Source organism: Rhinolophus sinicus, linkage group LG01 (genome assembly GCF_036562045.2).
Source record: "Rhinolophus sinicus isolate RSC01 linkage group LG01, ASM3656204v1, whole genome shotgun sequence".
NCBI lineage: Eukaryota > Metazoa > Chordata > Mammalia > Chiroptera > Rhinolophidae > Rhinolophus > Rhinolophus sinicus.
The window spans coordinates 146928938-146943586 of NC_133751.1; the positions used below are offsets into that span (position 1 = coordinate 146928938).

The following is a 14649-nucleotide window of genomic DNA, read 5'->3' on the forward strand; positions in this document are numbered from 1 at the left end:
GATGCTGTCTGGGGTCTGGGGAGATGATGGAACAACTGGAAGCTTAGTAGGAAGAATGCAGTTCATTATTTGTCTTTGAACCTTTGTGTAAGTTTATACAAGTCTGTCAGTATAGCTTTGTCTGTGAACAGCTTGGCTTTAAAATACCAGCTGATGAGGTTACAAGGCAGCGTCTCTTGGGTCTCTTTTTGGCTCACCTGCCCAGATTGGAAGGGGCTCATTGTTTTCTGTTAGCAGTGCCCCCCTATTTGGGGCACAGTTACCTGCCCATCTCTTCTCTCACAGCCGCATTCCAGAAGTGGGGGTGCTAAGTCTGAGCACAGAGGCTTTCTCCACTTTTCTGCCACAAAAGACTCTTGCAATCTTAGTGCATCTACTCTGCGCTGCAAAAGTGTGGTTTTCATGCCTGGAGCTGATTGGAAGTAGCAGGCCTTTGGTGAGAGATGATGACAGCTGACAGCCAGAGAGGAGGGGACACAGGGAACGGCAGACTCGTGTGAGGTCCCTTGTCACTCAGGCCAGTCTCCATGGGGATGGCTGGAGTTGGGACAATTGTGCATCTTTAGTTACTATGTGTCTCCCTGCTGATGACCCAGAGTCATCAAATGTCATCACAGAAAGAGGATGGTTCCCATCTTAGGTTTAAATAGACAAAAAAGTGTATAATAAATTTTTAAGACTGAAATGATAGCAGTGTTTTCTTAGGGTTTATTGCAATAAACATACAGCTTTTAGAAAACTGACAGAATATCTCTGTCTGTTTTAGAGAGCAGAGAGCTTAATTTATGTATGTAAGTTTCCCTTTTCACCGGCATCTGAGGCCATTTGATTTCTGGTCCGATGTTTAGAGTCCAGCCCTTCAAAATTAGTTCTGTAAACCGGTTCTCGTGCTCACTCAGGTGGAGAAGCCACAGGACCCACAAGAGAAAGCTCAGAGCTTCCGAGGGCTGGGCTTGCTGGTGCATCTCTCCACGCAGCAGCTCTGCCCAACAGGCTGCGAGGGCCTCTTCTCCTTGACATTCACAGATTTGCTCGGTCTCGGTCTCTTGGTTTCTGGGCAGCCTGGTCCATGACAAGAACCCATCAGATGCAAGTGTTATCTCTGTTTTCAGGCATTCCACAGTCATGACAAGTAAGTGCTGGCTCCCACTACGTCCAGACCTAACTGAGTTTCTGTTTCCATGTCAGTGTTTGATGTGAATGAGCCCAAACAGAAATTGATCCGAGATGTTTAACTGGTAGCCTCACGCCGTGGTGAACTGTCAGAGGAACTGTGTTTCTAAACTCCAGGCAACTGTCAAGTTGATGAGCCATCTGTGTTTCTGGTCAGAACGTCTAGCTCTTTGCAGGGGAATGGAGGCCCTTCCATTTCAGCATTTGCCATTTTACGTGCAAATATGCCTGTCTCATAAGCAAAGCTTTCCCCACCCTGACTCCTTTAGGTCACTTTGCAGTTCCCTTCGTAGCGCTTACCACTTATAAATTCGATTGTTGTGGTTGCTTATTTGATAAAAGGCTGTTTGGCCCAAACTGTGGGCTTCAGGAGGGCAGAAACATCCGTGTCTCTTGTGCTCACCTGTGTGTACGGCAACTGTCTAGCCTAGTGTTTCCAATAGAACCTTGTGTGATGCTGGACACACGCTCGTTCTGTGCTGTCCAACCTGGTGGCCACACGCCACTGGCCTCGTCTGGGGCTCATCACAAGGTGTCGACTAAATGGACGTGTGAGTTTACAGAAAACAAAAAAGTCATGTACTTTTTAAGGCAGGTGGCATTCACTCTGCAGAACGATTTGGGAGAGATTTTGTTGTTGGAGTGGGAGGGGTAAGGCGCCCCTTCACCAGCTGCTCATAAGAACCCAATCTTCTGGTTTCTTTGTGTCTGTCTTAGCACAGGTCATGTCGTGCTGGATACCAAGCTGACTTCGAAACTGTGGTCCTAGGCACCGATGCCACACATGGGCTGTGAGTGTGGTTGGTGCTGGATGGCTTCTTTAGGAACACAGCTATTAGCACCCACATGTGGTGTGGGCATGGCCAACAGGACAGCATGGCTAGTGCCAGCCCCATCTTTGTATCCATAGCATCTCCCTCCCTGCTCCTGTCACCCAGCTACCTGCCCCAGGGCGTGCTGTGCCTTCGTGCTGTTGTCCCCTTGGAAACCCTTACAGCTTTATAGCTGGTCTGCCAACAGGCCTTGAGCTCTGGGCTTCACGCACGGATAGGATGCCGTCCTGCCCCTCAGCTGACTGTTCCCAAGGGCTGCCTCTCCTAATTTCTGAAAGAGGATGCTCAATAGAGATGGTTAGAAACTAGGGTTAAGTTGAAGAGATCAGTGTGGGCTTCCCAAAGAAGTTTAGTCCTTGTAAATGGTATGTTTTTTCATTGCTAAAGCTGTTGAAAACAAAAAACAAAAACCACCTTATTTGCCTCTATTTCTAAGAAAGGCTGAATTTTCTCCACTGTAAACTGCGTAGGTTATTTAGCTACATAGCCCTCACTTTTCGTAGCACGTTGATGCAGTTCAGTTCAGCACATATGCTAATCACAGCTCACTATCCTCTAACTCTCGACAGAATTCTGGGTAAGACCTGGCTACCTCTGGAACCTGAGTCTGAGGCCTAGCCCTGTCCGCTGGGGTGGGGGGCGTTTCCAGGCCAGTCTTGGGGGAGGGAGTCCTCACACCTGTTTCCTTACTGGGCCATGAAACGAGGTAATGAGTTGTATTTCATCCTTGGTGTTTTCAAAGTTTCCCTCTTGTCTCCATGGAACTTTTAATTTCCCACTCTGTGGTTCTCTCCGCCCCACTGGAGGTGAGGTGTCCTTCAATTCTGACCCAGGCCATAAATAACTGAGCCTATCGTACCCAAGGCCACCCCTGAGCATGGTGCATACACCCCAGGGAACAGATGGCTTATGGTTGGTCTAAAAATTACCCTTTGTTCATTCGAATTTTGCCTTATTTATTTATGTATTTATGTATTTATTTATTTATTGTCTTTTGAGAGAGGAGAGCTGTTATTTGGTAAGAATTTAAAGTAAATTTAAAACTTAGTGGCTTGAGGTTGACATTCATTTATGTATGTATGTACATCTGAGGCAGAATTTCAAGCGAGAGACTGGAAGGAAAGGTGTTTGTTCATTGATTGTTGGGGCACGTGGAGAATTTGTGTTAAGGAATTTGCTAAATGTATCTTGTGGATAAAAGCTAAGTGACTTGTTGTACACCTAAGATGCTTGATTTTTTGGCGGTCCTGAGCATCTCACTGGCACTGTTGTTGGAAAATCCTTGTCAACGCATTCCTTCCTCTGCGAGTGTTTAAGAAAGCATAGTAGAAATCGAGGTTTCTGTCAGGCCTTACAACCGTAGAAGTTCTTGATTGTCCTTGGCATAAAAGCAAAATGGGGGGGTAACCTAGGACCCTAGAGGGTGTGAGGGAAGGGATAACTTAGGATATGGGTGTATCCAGGATCCTAGATGTTTCAGAGAAGGGTAACCCATGACTTAGGAAGGGTAGGGAAAAATCAGGGTACACAGAACCCTGGAGAGTATGGGAGATAGGGCAGCTTAGGACCCTGAGAGGAGGGGAATAGGATGGAGTGACATAGGACCCTGTAAGAGGAGTGACAAAGTGGGGTGATGTGGGATACTGAGGCAGGGGGTAACCCAGGCTCTGGAGAAAGGGGGATGGGTGTGGGGATCACCCTAACAGTAGAGGGGTTTTAAGGTTAAGAACTAATGGACTAGCTTTGTCACACTGCTTCCCTTTCCTTCTCTGACATGGATATGTTCTGTAAACCAGTCCTCTCTGCGGAGAGGACAGCAGAAATCAGCTGACTGTTGTGTCCCTGCCCTACAGTGTAGGGGAAGGGCAAGGAGTGGGGTATGTTGAAAACCCGCAGAATACATCTCAGGGGCAAATGCACTGGTAGCTTGACCCCTTACGAGAACTCTGTTCACACCCTTTATCATGTTGCTTTTGCGATAGAGTTCATCATTCTGGTGAGTGGTTCCTTCACATTCATTTTTAAAAACACAAACTTTCTGCTTTCGTCGTAAAAACTTGTACTTATCTACATTTTGGTAGCTTAGAGCATCTTTACCTACAAACACTGTTGCTTACTCTTTCAATCCATCACCCCTAGATGGGCTACAGTTGGTTCATTTGCACTCCCACAGAAAAACCATAATTGATTTTTTCAAATTCTTATTGAAATGACATTTGGATTCTTTCTTTCTTTTTTTTTTTTCTTTTTTCTTTTTTGAGAGCGGATGTGTGCTTTACACTGACCCCTGCGTGGTGTCCTGCACATAACTCTGTCCTCCCCAGCACATGCTCAGCTCTTTAAGGAGAGAAGGAAGAGCAGAGCACATCATACATGCTTTAAATTTTGGTGTGTAAGACGATCTATCAAAAATGAGAGCAGGCTCAGCACACTTTAGAAGTGACAGCTGTTCAAAGCTATGATCTTCTGATAGATTTTTTAGAACAAAGTCTGTATGAAATGTGATTTATGTCGTCCATGTTTTAGGAAATTGTTTTAAATTGAATTTGTTATTTATAGCACACATTATTCCTCAAAGGATTTGAAGAGGCTTATTTGAAATAATACACATATGAATAGGAAAAACAACAATAAAGTCAGGAATAGGACATGAGTTGCAGCACAGATGTTCCTGCTGTCCTGTCTGAATGCTCCGTGGGCTGAGCTACCGTCTTGGCCTTCGGCTGCCGTGTGTCCAGAAGGGCATACAGTCATTGTAGATCATTCATGTTGTCTGTGGGAGAAAGCGTCACAGTTCTTTAGGAGAAGAAATGTGTTTTCTGGCACTCTTGTTCTGAAACGACATTTACAGTCTGTTTGATTAGTTGGACATTTTAAAAAGAGACTTCCTGGAGGCAATCGCTTGGGAGTTAAGAACTCAGACTCCAGTCCGACGCCTTGACTTCCGGTCTTCTCCCTGCCTCCCACTAGCTGTGTGACCGTGGACAAGTTGTTTAGCATCTCTAGGCCTTATTTTCCTCGTCTGTAAAACCAGGAGGAGTGGTCCTTGCCTCATAGAAGTTAGTGCTGTCTTAAGTGAATTTATGAATTAATTCTGTAATGCAGGAAGCACTTTATCGTGTCATACTAGTGTATTATGAAAGGGTATTAGGATCTTCCTATTCTTACAGCATGGCTCCAGGTTTCGTCAGCTGCTTAGGTGTAATTCCTGACTGACACGGATTGGTTTCATGATTTGAGGCAAATGATGTAACTCGTGTGACTCATTTCCTTCACCTCAATAGAATAGACATACTTGTCATCTAATTCAAAGGATTCAGTGAGAATTCACCCAGAGTATTTTGCCCAGAGCTTGGGAATTATCAGTGTTCAACAGATGTAATATACTGCAAGGGTTGTGATAAGTTGATTGTTAAAATTATTATTGTGCTATATTATTAATTTATACTATGCATTTGGTCTTGATAGAGTATTGAAATGAATGCTTAAAAGAATAGAATCTTAGTTACTTTGCGATTGCTTTACATATATGAAGGATAGAAAATAATTTTGGTGAAGTCTTACTTAGTGGCAGTTGCACATTTTATTTCTCTAGAGAATTGCTTGGCAATTTCAGGCTCTTGTTTAATCTGTAATCTATGCACAGAGACTGACACGGTGTGTTTTGAGACTGACACGGTGTGTTTTTTATAGTAGAAACTTATAAGGTGTCAGGAGTGTCCCGGTTACTCAGATTTGATCCCTGCCTTGTTTTCTTTCACCCTGCGTAGGTAGTTCCTTGGGAAATGGGCTGAGATGGGGGTTGAGGCAACATTTTTATGTGATGCTTGGGTGCTGCCTAATGCCTTGTAACAGAGATACCCTGTCCTTGGCCCCAGCCCAGCCGGCCGGCCTGCCCCTACAGGCCTTTCTGGAAGACTTCTGCCACCTGGGAACAATCAGGAAGGTGTTCCAAACAAGGGCCTGTGAGATTCAGAGAGCATGTGGGTAGTGCTGGTTTCCTGTTCCTAAGGTCACTGAGTGGCTGTGCCCGTCCCAGCATGGGCTTCGTCAAGGCTGGGGTGCTGGAGGCTTCCCAGGGTTTCCTCTCCCAGTGCCGTGCCATCTTTCAGTAAGAGCAATCTTATTGTGCTTCACATTGTTGAGGAGTAGATCAAATAACTTCCCTTGGTGGAGACGAGGAAGTTAGAGCGGTTGGGAAGGTTCTATCTAACGGAAGCCCTTCCTCCCTCAGCCGTGGAAGGAAATGCCTAATAAAGTGAGGCTTGAGACTGGCTTCTGCAAATCTTAGCCCTGTCCCTAGAAGTGGAGGAGAGGGTGTTGTCTGGCTTTTGGGGGAGGGGGCACTACTCTCATTCACTCAGGACTTTGGGACCTGCTTCTCTGAGGGCCTCCGTGTGACAGGCCAGCCCAGCCCCAAATGGCCGTAAAGCCTGGCAGGCCACCGTCAGCCTCTGTCCTAACTGCTTCTTCAAAGGTCCGTTGTTAGAAAGTGGAGAGAAAGGGGCTGCCGTTCCCAAAGAGATTTTCTGTTTTTTAAATCATAGAATCCCTAATTACATTTTGCCTCTTAGATAAAATAGCTGGGAATTTTCTAGCGTCTCATGGGTACTTTTTACTTTTGTTCTTCTCCTTTTCAGTTGGGTGGTGTTTGTCCAGTGAGCCTCCACTTGAGGTGCAAACATCACCACGTTTGTCACACCTTTATGGTTTCTATCTGATGGTCACAACTAGATGACATTTGTGAGAACCCTGCTGCTTGCTACTAATATCAGCACTTTTGTTTTTCTCCTTTTGCACTCATTTTTATAAACGATGAAAAAAGTCAGTATGTTAGTAAATAAATTGCACAGATAAACACAAGTGTATGAGCAAAGCCGAGCCACTCTGCCCACATCACTCCCTCAGCCATGTCAGGCAGGAGAAGGTGCTTTTCCACACATGCGCACCGTTTTTACTAACGTGCTCAGCTCTGACCTTGGTGAGTGGTTTGGGTCATCAGTGTGTAGTGTATGAAAGGTCATTACCTGGAATATGGGAACTGCTCTGTGTGTACTGTCACCCTTCTCTCAAAGTCTCTAAATTGGAGACAGAAGCATATAAGGGCAGGGGTTTTACAGGTAGTGCATCCCAGTGTATTTGAGTGACAGATCTACCATAAAATGTTATAAACATCCCTGTTTCTGGAATGACTGTGTTCCTGGCAAGTTGACAGTTGAGTTTTTGTAAATCAACTCTTCACCCAGGGAACTTTAATACATAAAAGATTCCTGCAAATGATCCATTTCACAAAGAACCATATCTCACTGATGTTTTCAGTAAGCTCACATTGTTGAGTGTTGATTGGGTTTTCTTAAAATGAATATCTGCCATGGCAAATCTCCTCATGCTCTGAAGACAGAGCACAGTATTGCTGAGCTACAATTACTCAGAATCATCAGAAAATGATACATGTTTTCATGGACATTGAATTACAAAAGTGCTATCGTGTTAAGGATTGTGCAAGTAAAAAGAAAAAGAAACAGTGTCCAATTTGAGCCCTAAAAAGTGCCATGTGTTCATTTTGATTTTACAGTCTTCATTTCATACTAAGTCTTTTTTCTCCTTCATCTTGGATTTCATTGGCCAGTAGACAAGGATTGCCCCTCTGCAGGGGTGTGCTGTCCTCCTTTCCTGGTCCCCGCTCCTGTTTTCTCGCCAGGCCAAGTGTGTTGACCCTTTTTAGAGTCTGGCGGTCAGCTCAGAGGTCAGCCTTTTCAGCAGAATAGTTGGAATTCTTGAGCAGAGTTTTGCCTTAATTATGTTTGTTTAAGCAAGTAGTTGACTAGTCTTCAGTCTCACTTATTTCCGAATATGGTGTCCTTAAATCCTTGTGGCTGCAGAAACTCGTGATACATCCCAGCCTCTGGCTCAGGGGGATGTGGCCAAAGGTTTCAATCTGAGTAGAAAAAGGAAAACACAGGCCCTGTTGTTTATCGGCCTCATTTGAAAATGAGCATCTCATTAAGAAGTTCTGTGCAGAATGCGATCCATGTTGGGCCCGAGGAAACGCTGTGGACCCTCTGACAGCCTGTGCTTTATCACCTCAGAAGGAAGTTCATCACTAAATGCACGGCCAGTCAGGCCATAAAGGAAGAGGAGGACGGAAGCCAGGCCCGGGGTGGCGCCCTCGGCCGCTTGTCAGCTGCTCCAACTTCTGGCTCCTCTGGCGCCTCCATAAAGCACAGGGCCCTATTTTCAGTGCTGGGTTATCACTTCTGATGTGCTGTTGTCACAGAAATCCCGTAGCAGCTGCAGCAGACATTCTGATTTAAAGACACCATTTATAATGCGCGTGAAACTTGTTTACCAACTAGAAGAGAATGGACCGTTAAGGTGGATCTGCTGCTTCAGGTCTCATCAAATGGAAGAGCCCTGAGTTTCTTCCTTCCCATGGTTGCTCCACACAGCTGCCGTGGCCCGGCCTACAGTGTGTGTGCGTGTCTCTGTATTCCTTCGTTCCTTGTTGTACTCAGCTACTGCCGGAGGCGGAGGATGGGGAGACCTTCCCTGACAAGGAAGGTTGCAAAGGAGCAGTAGGGCCACGTGATGCCTCACTGCCCAGGCCTTCCATCTCACGAGCCACTTGCAGGGCTCCTGTTCAGATTCATCCAGAAAACATATGTGGATGTGCCCCAGGGATTTAGGAATCCTTGATATTAACATCATGGCAGGGATGAGCTGCGAGGAGACACCCAGGGCGGCAGGGACTAGTGTTCTCTCACAGTAGGCACAGGATCACCTTGGCCACTGGATTTCAAACATTCTGGCTACAGGAACCCCCAGTGCCACCCCAGTGCATCAGTATATAAAACTGATAAAAATTCTGTTCTGTCAGTGGCATTTGTTTATCATGTATTCACAAGTTTAGATGTACCATCAGGGCCGATGAGCTTGTTTATACACAGATAGAAATGGCGCTGCAGTTGAGATCAGCAGTGCCTTACATTTCACGTTTGTGTTTTATTCTGGTTGCACTGTCTAGAGAAAGTCAGTAATACAGATGGCAACTATTGTTAAAAGTGGCTCTTCTTGTAGTTCTAAGAAGTTCTTCGAATAGACAGATGACAGGAAAGCATTATTAAGATTGCCGGATGACAAGCCAGTCTGGTCACACATTCCCTGCCTCAGGGACCGAGGGCCGGAAGCAAAGTGAGAGCTGACTTGCCCTTCTGGAAGGGGAGGGTTTGCTCCCCCCACTCAGTCTCCTCTGGCCTGGCCTTTGCCTCCTTAGTCCCCAGAATAGGACTGCCTGGCACTCGCTCGCACACTCTCACAGCCCCTCCACCTTGCTTGCCCCATCAGGCCGTGAGGCCCCTGGGATGGAGGCAGAGCTCAGGTGATCTGTCAGGCAGATGTGAGTGCCTCTCTGTGACGGATCCTTGGAAAAGTCCATAGACAATTCGTTCCTTGGAGGAACTGCTCTCCATCACAGGAAGATGACAAGTTTACATCCTTTCAGTGTCTGGCTCCTGGGGGTTCAACCATGGCCAGGCTGATGGGAAGCTGAAGTAGGTACAGCTGTCTGTTCTGAGAGGGGGTCTGAGGAGGACAGCGGGCCCAGCTGTGCAGGTGGAAAGCTGCATTCCTGAGCTGTTGGTTCCCTTAGTTTTAGGTGCCAGGAGAGCAGGACCCAGCAAGACCCAGGGCTTCACACTGAGCCAGGCCCCTCCCTTTCTAAAAGGCGGCCCATGCCTGGGCCTCTTCCAAGACTGCTTTGGCAGCGCTGTGTTCCCGAAGTACAAGTCGCCCTGTGTCTGTTCTTTTGTGTTTTGTTTCTTGGAATGGATGTAGAGTTTGTGAGACTGGCCCATGGTATTGTATTTAGCTGCATAGCATTTATGGTCATTGCGATGTAGCAGTCCATTGTTTGACCATACCACAACTTATTGATGCATTCTACTGTTGTTGGCCATCTGGGTTGCCTCCAGTTTGGAGCTGCAGGGAGCCCTATTGCACGAGTCTCTCGGAGCATTCCAAGGGCACCACCACACATGCATCCACAGGCGGGGCTGCTGGGTGGTCGGACCTGTGCATCTTCAGCTTGGCTCAGTGGTGTCGGGATGTTTTCCAGAGCAGGTCACATAGCCCTCACTTTCACCGGCGTGTGAGCATTCCCATTGTTCCACATCCACTTCTCAATTATTTGACTTACTAGTGAGGTTGGGCACTTTTCATAACAAGTTCATTGGTAACCTGGACTTCACCTCGTTGAGGGCTTCTTCCAATGTTTTCCCTGTTTTCATACTGAGATGTCTTACTGATATGAAGGGACACGTGATTTATTCTGAAAGTTGGGCATTTGTAGGCAGAGGCTGTGTCTGTAAACACAGCTGTCCCAGGAACAGAGAGACGGCATCACACCTGACTCTCTCCTTCCTCTGCGGCTCTGTAGATGTTCCCTCCTGAACTCTCCATCCCTCCCCCTTGGCCCCTTCCTGTCCTCTTTTCCTGAAAGCTTGTCGTCTGGCCTGAGGTTGTCCCCAAACCTACTGTCCCTCCCTCCAGACATAGCCGAGGCCCCTCTTCTAACTAAATCTCTCTCCTTGACACCCTCATTAAGAATCATGACTTGGGGGTGTGGAGGCACAGTCACTGATGTGAGGGCATCCTGAGAACCCTCGCTCCATATTCTTTTCCCCTTCATGCCGTTTTGATCCTGGGCTGACCTCCCCACAGCACCACTGCTGCCAGCAGGCAGCTCACTGCCTCCAGAATCACACTGGGATTTTCACCCGAGCACCCAAGGCCCTCTGTAATCCGATCCCCCTTCTTTCTGCTTTCTTGACATTCTTAATTTCAAATCTTGACTTGTTACAGAGATTGTAACCCCCAGGTCCACAAAGGCAGGAGTGATGTGATATGCTCTTGACTGCCTCGGTAGTTATTGGTTCTCGTTGAATGAAATGTATGACTCTAGGGTAAGAAGCCAGGCTGGACAATAATACTGATCTCTGTTTGCCTTGCACTGTCTTCAGGTTATCTCTTGCTGTGGAAAAACAAACAAAACAATAAAGCAAGAACGTAGTGACTCCTGAATCTACAGTTTGGGCTGGGCTCCATAGGGATGGTGGCTCACCTCTGCTCACACCACTTTAGCTGGTATCTCTAGACTCGGTCTGGAGATCCATTTCCAGGATGGCACATGCATGGTTAGCAATTTATTGCTGGCTGTCTGCTGAGAGCTCACCTGGGACTGTCCACCACGCACAGGCCTCGGTTCTTCTCAGCATGGCGTCTGGGTTCCAAGAATGAGTGTTCCAGAGAAGCAGAAGTTGCCCATCTTTTAGGACCTGGGCCCAGAGGCTACCATAGAGTCATTTCTGCTATGTGTTATTGGTCAAAGAAGTCACAGAGCACACCCAGATTTCGGGGGTGGTGGGGAGGGTGAATATATAGAGCTCTTCCTCTCAATGGCAGGAGAGTCCAAGAATTTGTGGCCACTTTCAGCCGCCACATCTTAACCGACTGCTCCTCCCCTGTGACTTTCCTTTAGCCCTGACTGCTGCTGCAGGACGAGGGAAGCTGGAAGTCTGTGAGCTGCTGCTGGAGTATGGAGCTGCTGTGTCTCGGACGAACCGAAGAGGGGTCCCACCTTTGTTTTGTGCAGCCCGCCAGGGACATTGGCAGGTACCCAGTGGGCCCCTGAGTGCTTCGGAAACAATGAGTGGGGATAGAGTTCATTATTGCCCATCTCCTCTGGGCCCAGATGTGGCTCCCCTGAACCCTGTCTTTTTGACGTTCTTGGCTTCTGCTTGTTCTGTGGATACTACTTGCTAAAGGCAAGCATTTGACGGGCTAGCACAGTCAGCCGTGTAGGCTGCTAACCAGGTCTGAGAGCCACAGCTGCTTCCTGTTAACTGGGGAGGGGAAATGGAGTGGGTGGCCCCCATCCTGATAACAGAAGACTTGCTTTGTCATGCCTGTTGTTGGTGTGGTTGTGTGGCCCACTTGCCCAGCATGCTTAGAGGAAGAGTGGTTCTGTATGCTTTTTGGAAAAGGACGCCTTTTCCCTCTGGTCCAGCTGTGATTTGGACTGACTGCTTTTACTGTGAATGACACGTTGCTGCCTTTAATTCAAGGGAGCAGGGGATCCTTGAGAGCAGCAGTTCAGTCACGTATTTCATCATTCTGTAAACAGTGGCCGTGTACCTACCCTTGCCTGGTACCAGCTTACACATAAGCAACAAACAAATAAATGGATCTTCCCATGTTCGGTATAGGAAGAATTTTCTAGACCCAAGTTCACACCATGGCCTCACTCACTTCTCTCCTGATTCCTGCTAGCTCCATTGGTAGGAGCTGTGAGCGGTCCCCTCCAAGATTTTGGCTTTTCTCCTTTTATTTCCAAGAGCTTGGTGTGTACCATCCATTCCCTGTTACCCTCACAGCTTCCACACGGTGCCCTGGCTAATCCTCTCTCTTAGCCTCTTTCCTCAGACATGGGGAAGTTGGGAAAGCATTTGTTAGTGTATCAAGAACAAGAAAGCCATGGGAATATGCCCCCCTCCTGTTGTGGTGACAGAACAAACATCATGCCAGAGAGAGACTTGACTACCGCCTGGATAAGCCAGTCCCGCTGGGTGGTAGTTGCATGAGAGTCCTCTCTGGTTTTTTGTTTTTGCTCCCCAACCTCATCACATGTACTGTTTAAAGCCACAGTCCTCAGCTGAGACTCTCCTCCAAATTGCCCTCCGTGAAGGTTGAGCCATCCACCAAGCCCCAAGTCCTAGGAAAGCAAGCAGATGACTTGGGGGTGTGGTGGGTGACTGTTTTCCTGCACCCCACTTCCCCTGCTCTGTGCCCTTTACTATGAGAATGTCACTTCAGTGCTGGCATGGGGACCACGAGCGTTACTCGCCCCCCTGTAGTTCTGCTCAGTTATCCCATATGCCCCGCTGTGGCTGTCTGTTCATTCCTTGATTGTGATTGGCACCCCTCCTCCAAATGCCTGTTTCTGCCTGGCTTGGGCATATTAAAAAAAAACAAAAACAAAAAAAAACACAAAGAATACATTTGGAAGAAGATTTTGTTCAAAGGAATACAACAGAAAAATTTTATAGGCCACACATTACACAACTGATAGAGGAGTTTTTAAAAGAAGAGAGTCTTTTTACTATTTTTAAAGGTGGAAAATCCTGCCCAGGTGTAGAGAACATGATATAAAATACGGCAGGGAGATTGTAATTTTGAGTGTTTATTTCAGATTGTGAGAATGCTGTTGGAACACGGCTGTGATGTGAATCTGAGTGACAAGCAGGGCAGGACGCCCCTCATGGTGGCCGCTTGTGAAGGGCACTTGAGCACCGTGGAGTTTCTCCTTTCAAAAGGTAATGGCAGCATCCGCCCCTGCATAGGTTTCCTTGGATGACAAAGAAAAGAGTTTTGGCAGACTCCTTCAGTGCTTCCTGATTCAGAGTATCAGTCATTTTGTTACGGAAAATTTCTAACTTACACACGTAGAGAGAATACGTAACAAAGCCCACACACCCATCACTCAGCTTCCACAATGATGATCATTTTGCCAAGTCGGCTTCAATGTCACAGCCCCTGCCTGCCACATGTTCGGGCCAGGTGTTCGCAGCTGTGAGACGCTGTGTTCCTGGGCAGGGTCTCTAGGGGCTCACGTTCTGTGACTGGACTTGTCTTCCAGGTGCCGCCCTTTCTTCTCTGGACAAAGAGGGTCTGTCAGCATTAAGCTGGGCTTGTCTGAAAGGCCACAGGGCAGTGGTCCAGTTTCTGGTTGAGGAAGGAGCCGAGATAGACCAGATGGACAAGAATGGCCGCACTCCTCTGGACCTGGCCGCCTTCTATGGCGACGCAGAGACCGTAGGTACCGCAGGTGGTCCACCCGGGCCCACGCCACAGAGAAACCCAGGACCCGGAACATCTCCTGAGTGTGTGAGGCTGTACCTGAGTGTGGCCAGTGTGTTTGTGTGTGTTGTGGGGTAGCTTTCATGTTTCTTTCATTCTGTGACATACAGCTATCAGAACTATAGGAAAGATTTTCATAGATTCTTAAAAAGCTTAAAAATAAATGATTGCAAACTATATACAACAGACACATACATGAATGTGTGTACACACATGCATTGTAGTTTAATTTCCTTATAGTAATCCATATATAAATAGAATTCCTGTATAGATCATTTAAAAAATCACTTTTAGGAGTGGTCGGTTAGCTCAGTTGGTTACAGCGTGGTGCTAATAACACCAAGGTTGCTGGTTCGATCACCACATGGGCCACTGTGAACTGCGCCCTCCTTAAAAAAGGAATAAATAAACAAACAAACAAATATCACTTTCATACATATGAGAAATTACTAATCAAATAACTGATGGGTTTGTTTTTAAAGCGATACGTCATTGTCTAGAAGTAATATGTTATCAATAAAATGCTTTGGGCACTATCTTTATCTCTGTGACCCATGCCTAAGTCTAATCGAGGGGATAAACCCTTAAACTAAGAACCGCAAAATGTCTTTCAGGGTCGCAACAGTGTCAGGATCCACATCTCTGGTACTAGCAAGTCCTAGAGGAATAGTCAGCCCTTGAGAATGATCACTGTTGGACATTTAGAAATGTCTAATGTCCACATTAGCTA

The 14649-nt window shown here is 46.8% G+C and overlaps 1 protein-coding gene across 14 annotated transcripts in view; it reads left to right on the forward strand.

Moving 5' to 3' along the window:
* The window catches only part of TANC1 (tetratricopeptide repeat, ankyrin repeat and coiled-coil containing 1), a 217317-nt gene that overhangs the window by 192579 nt on the left and 10089 nt on the right, over nucleotides 1-14649 (forward strand). For all 14 annotated transcript variants that reach the window (XM_019727214.2, XM_074336821.1, XM_019727215.2 and 11 more), the window contains 3 exons: nucleotides 11542-11675; nucleotides 13252-13375; nucleotides 13699-13874. In XM_019727214.2, the coding sequence (XP_019582773.2) occupies nucleotides 11542-11675; nucleotides 13252-13375; nucleotides 13699-13874 (434 nt within the window). The remainder of the gene's footprint in view (nucleotides 1-11541; nucleotides 11676-13251; nucleotides 13376-13698; nucleotides 13875-14649) is intronic.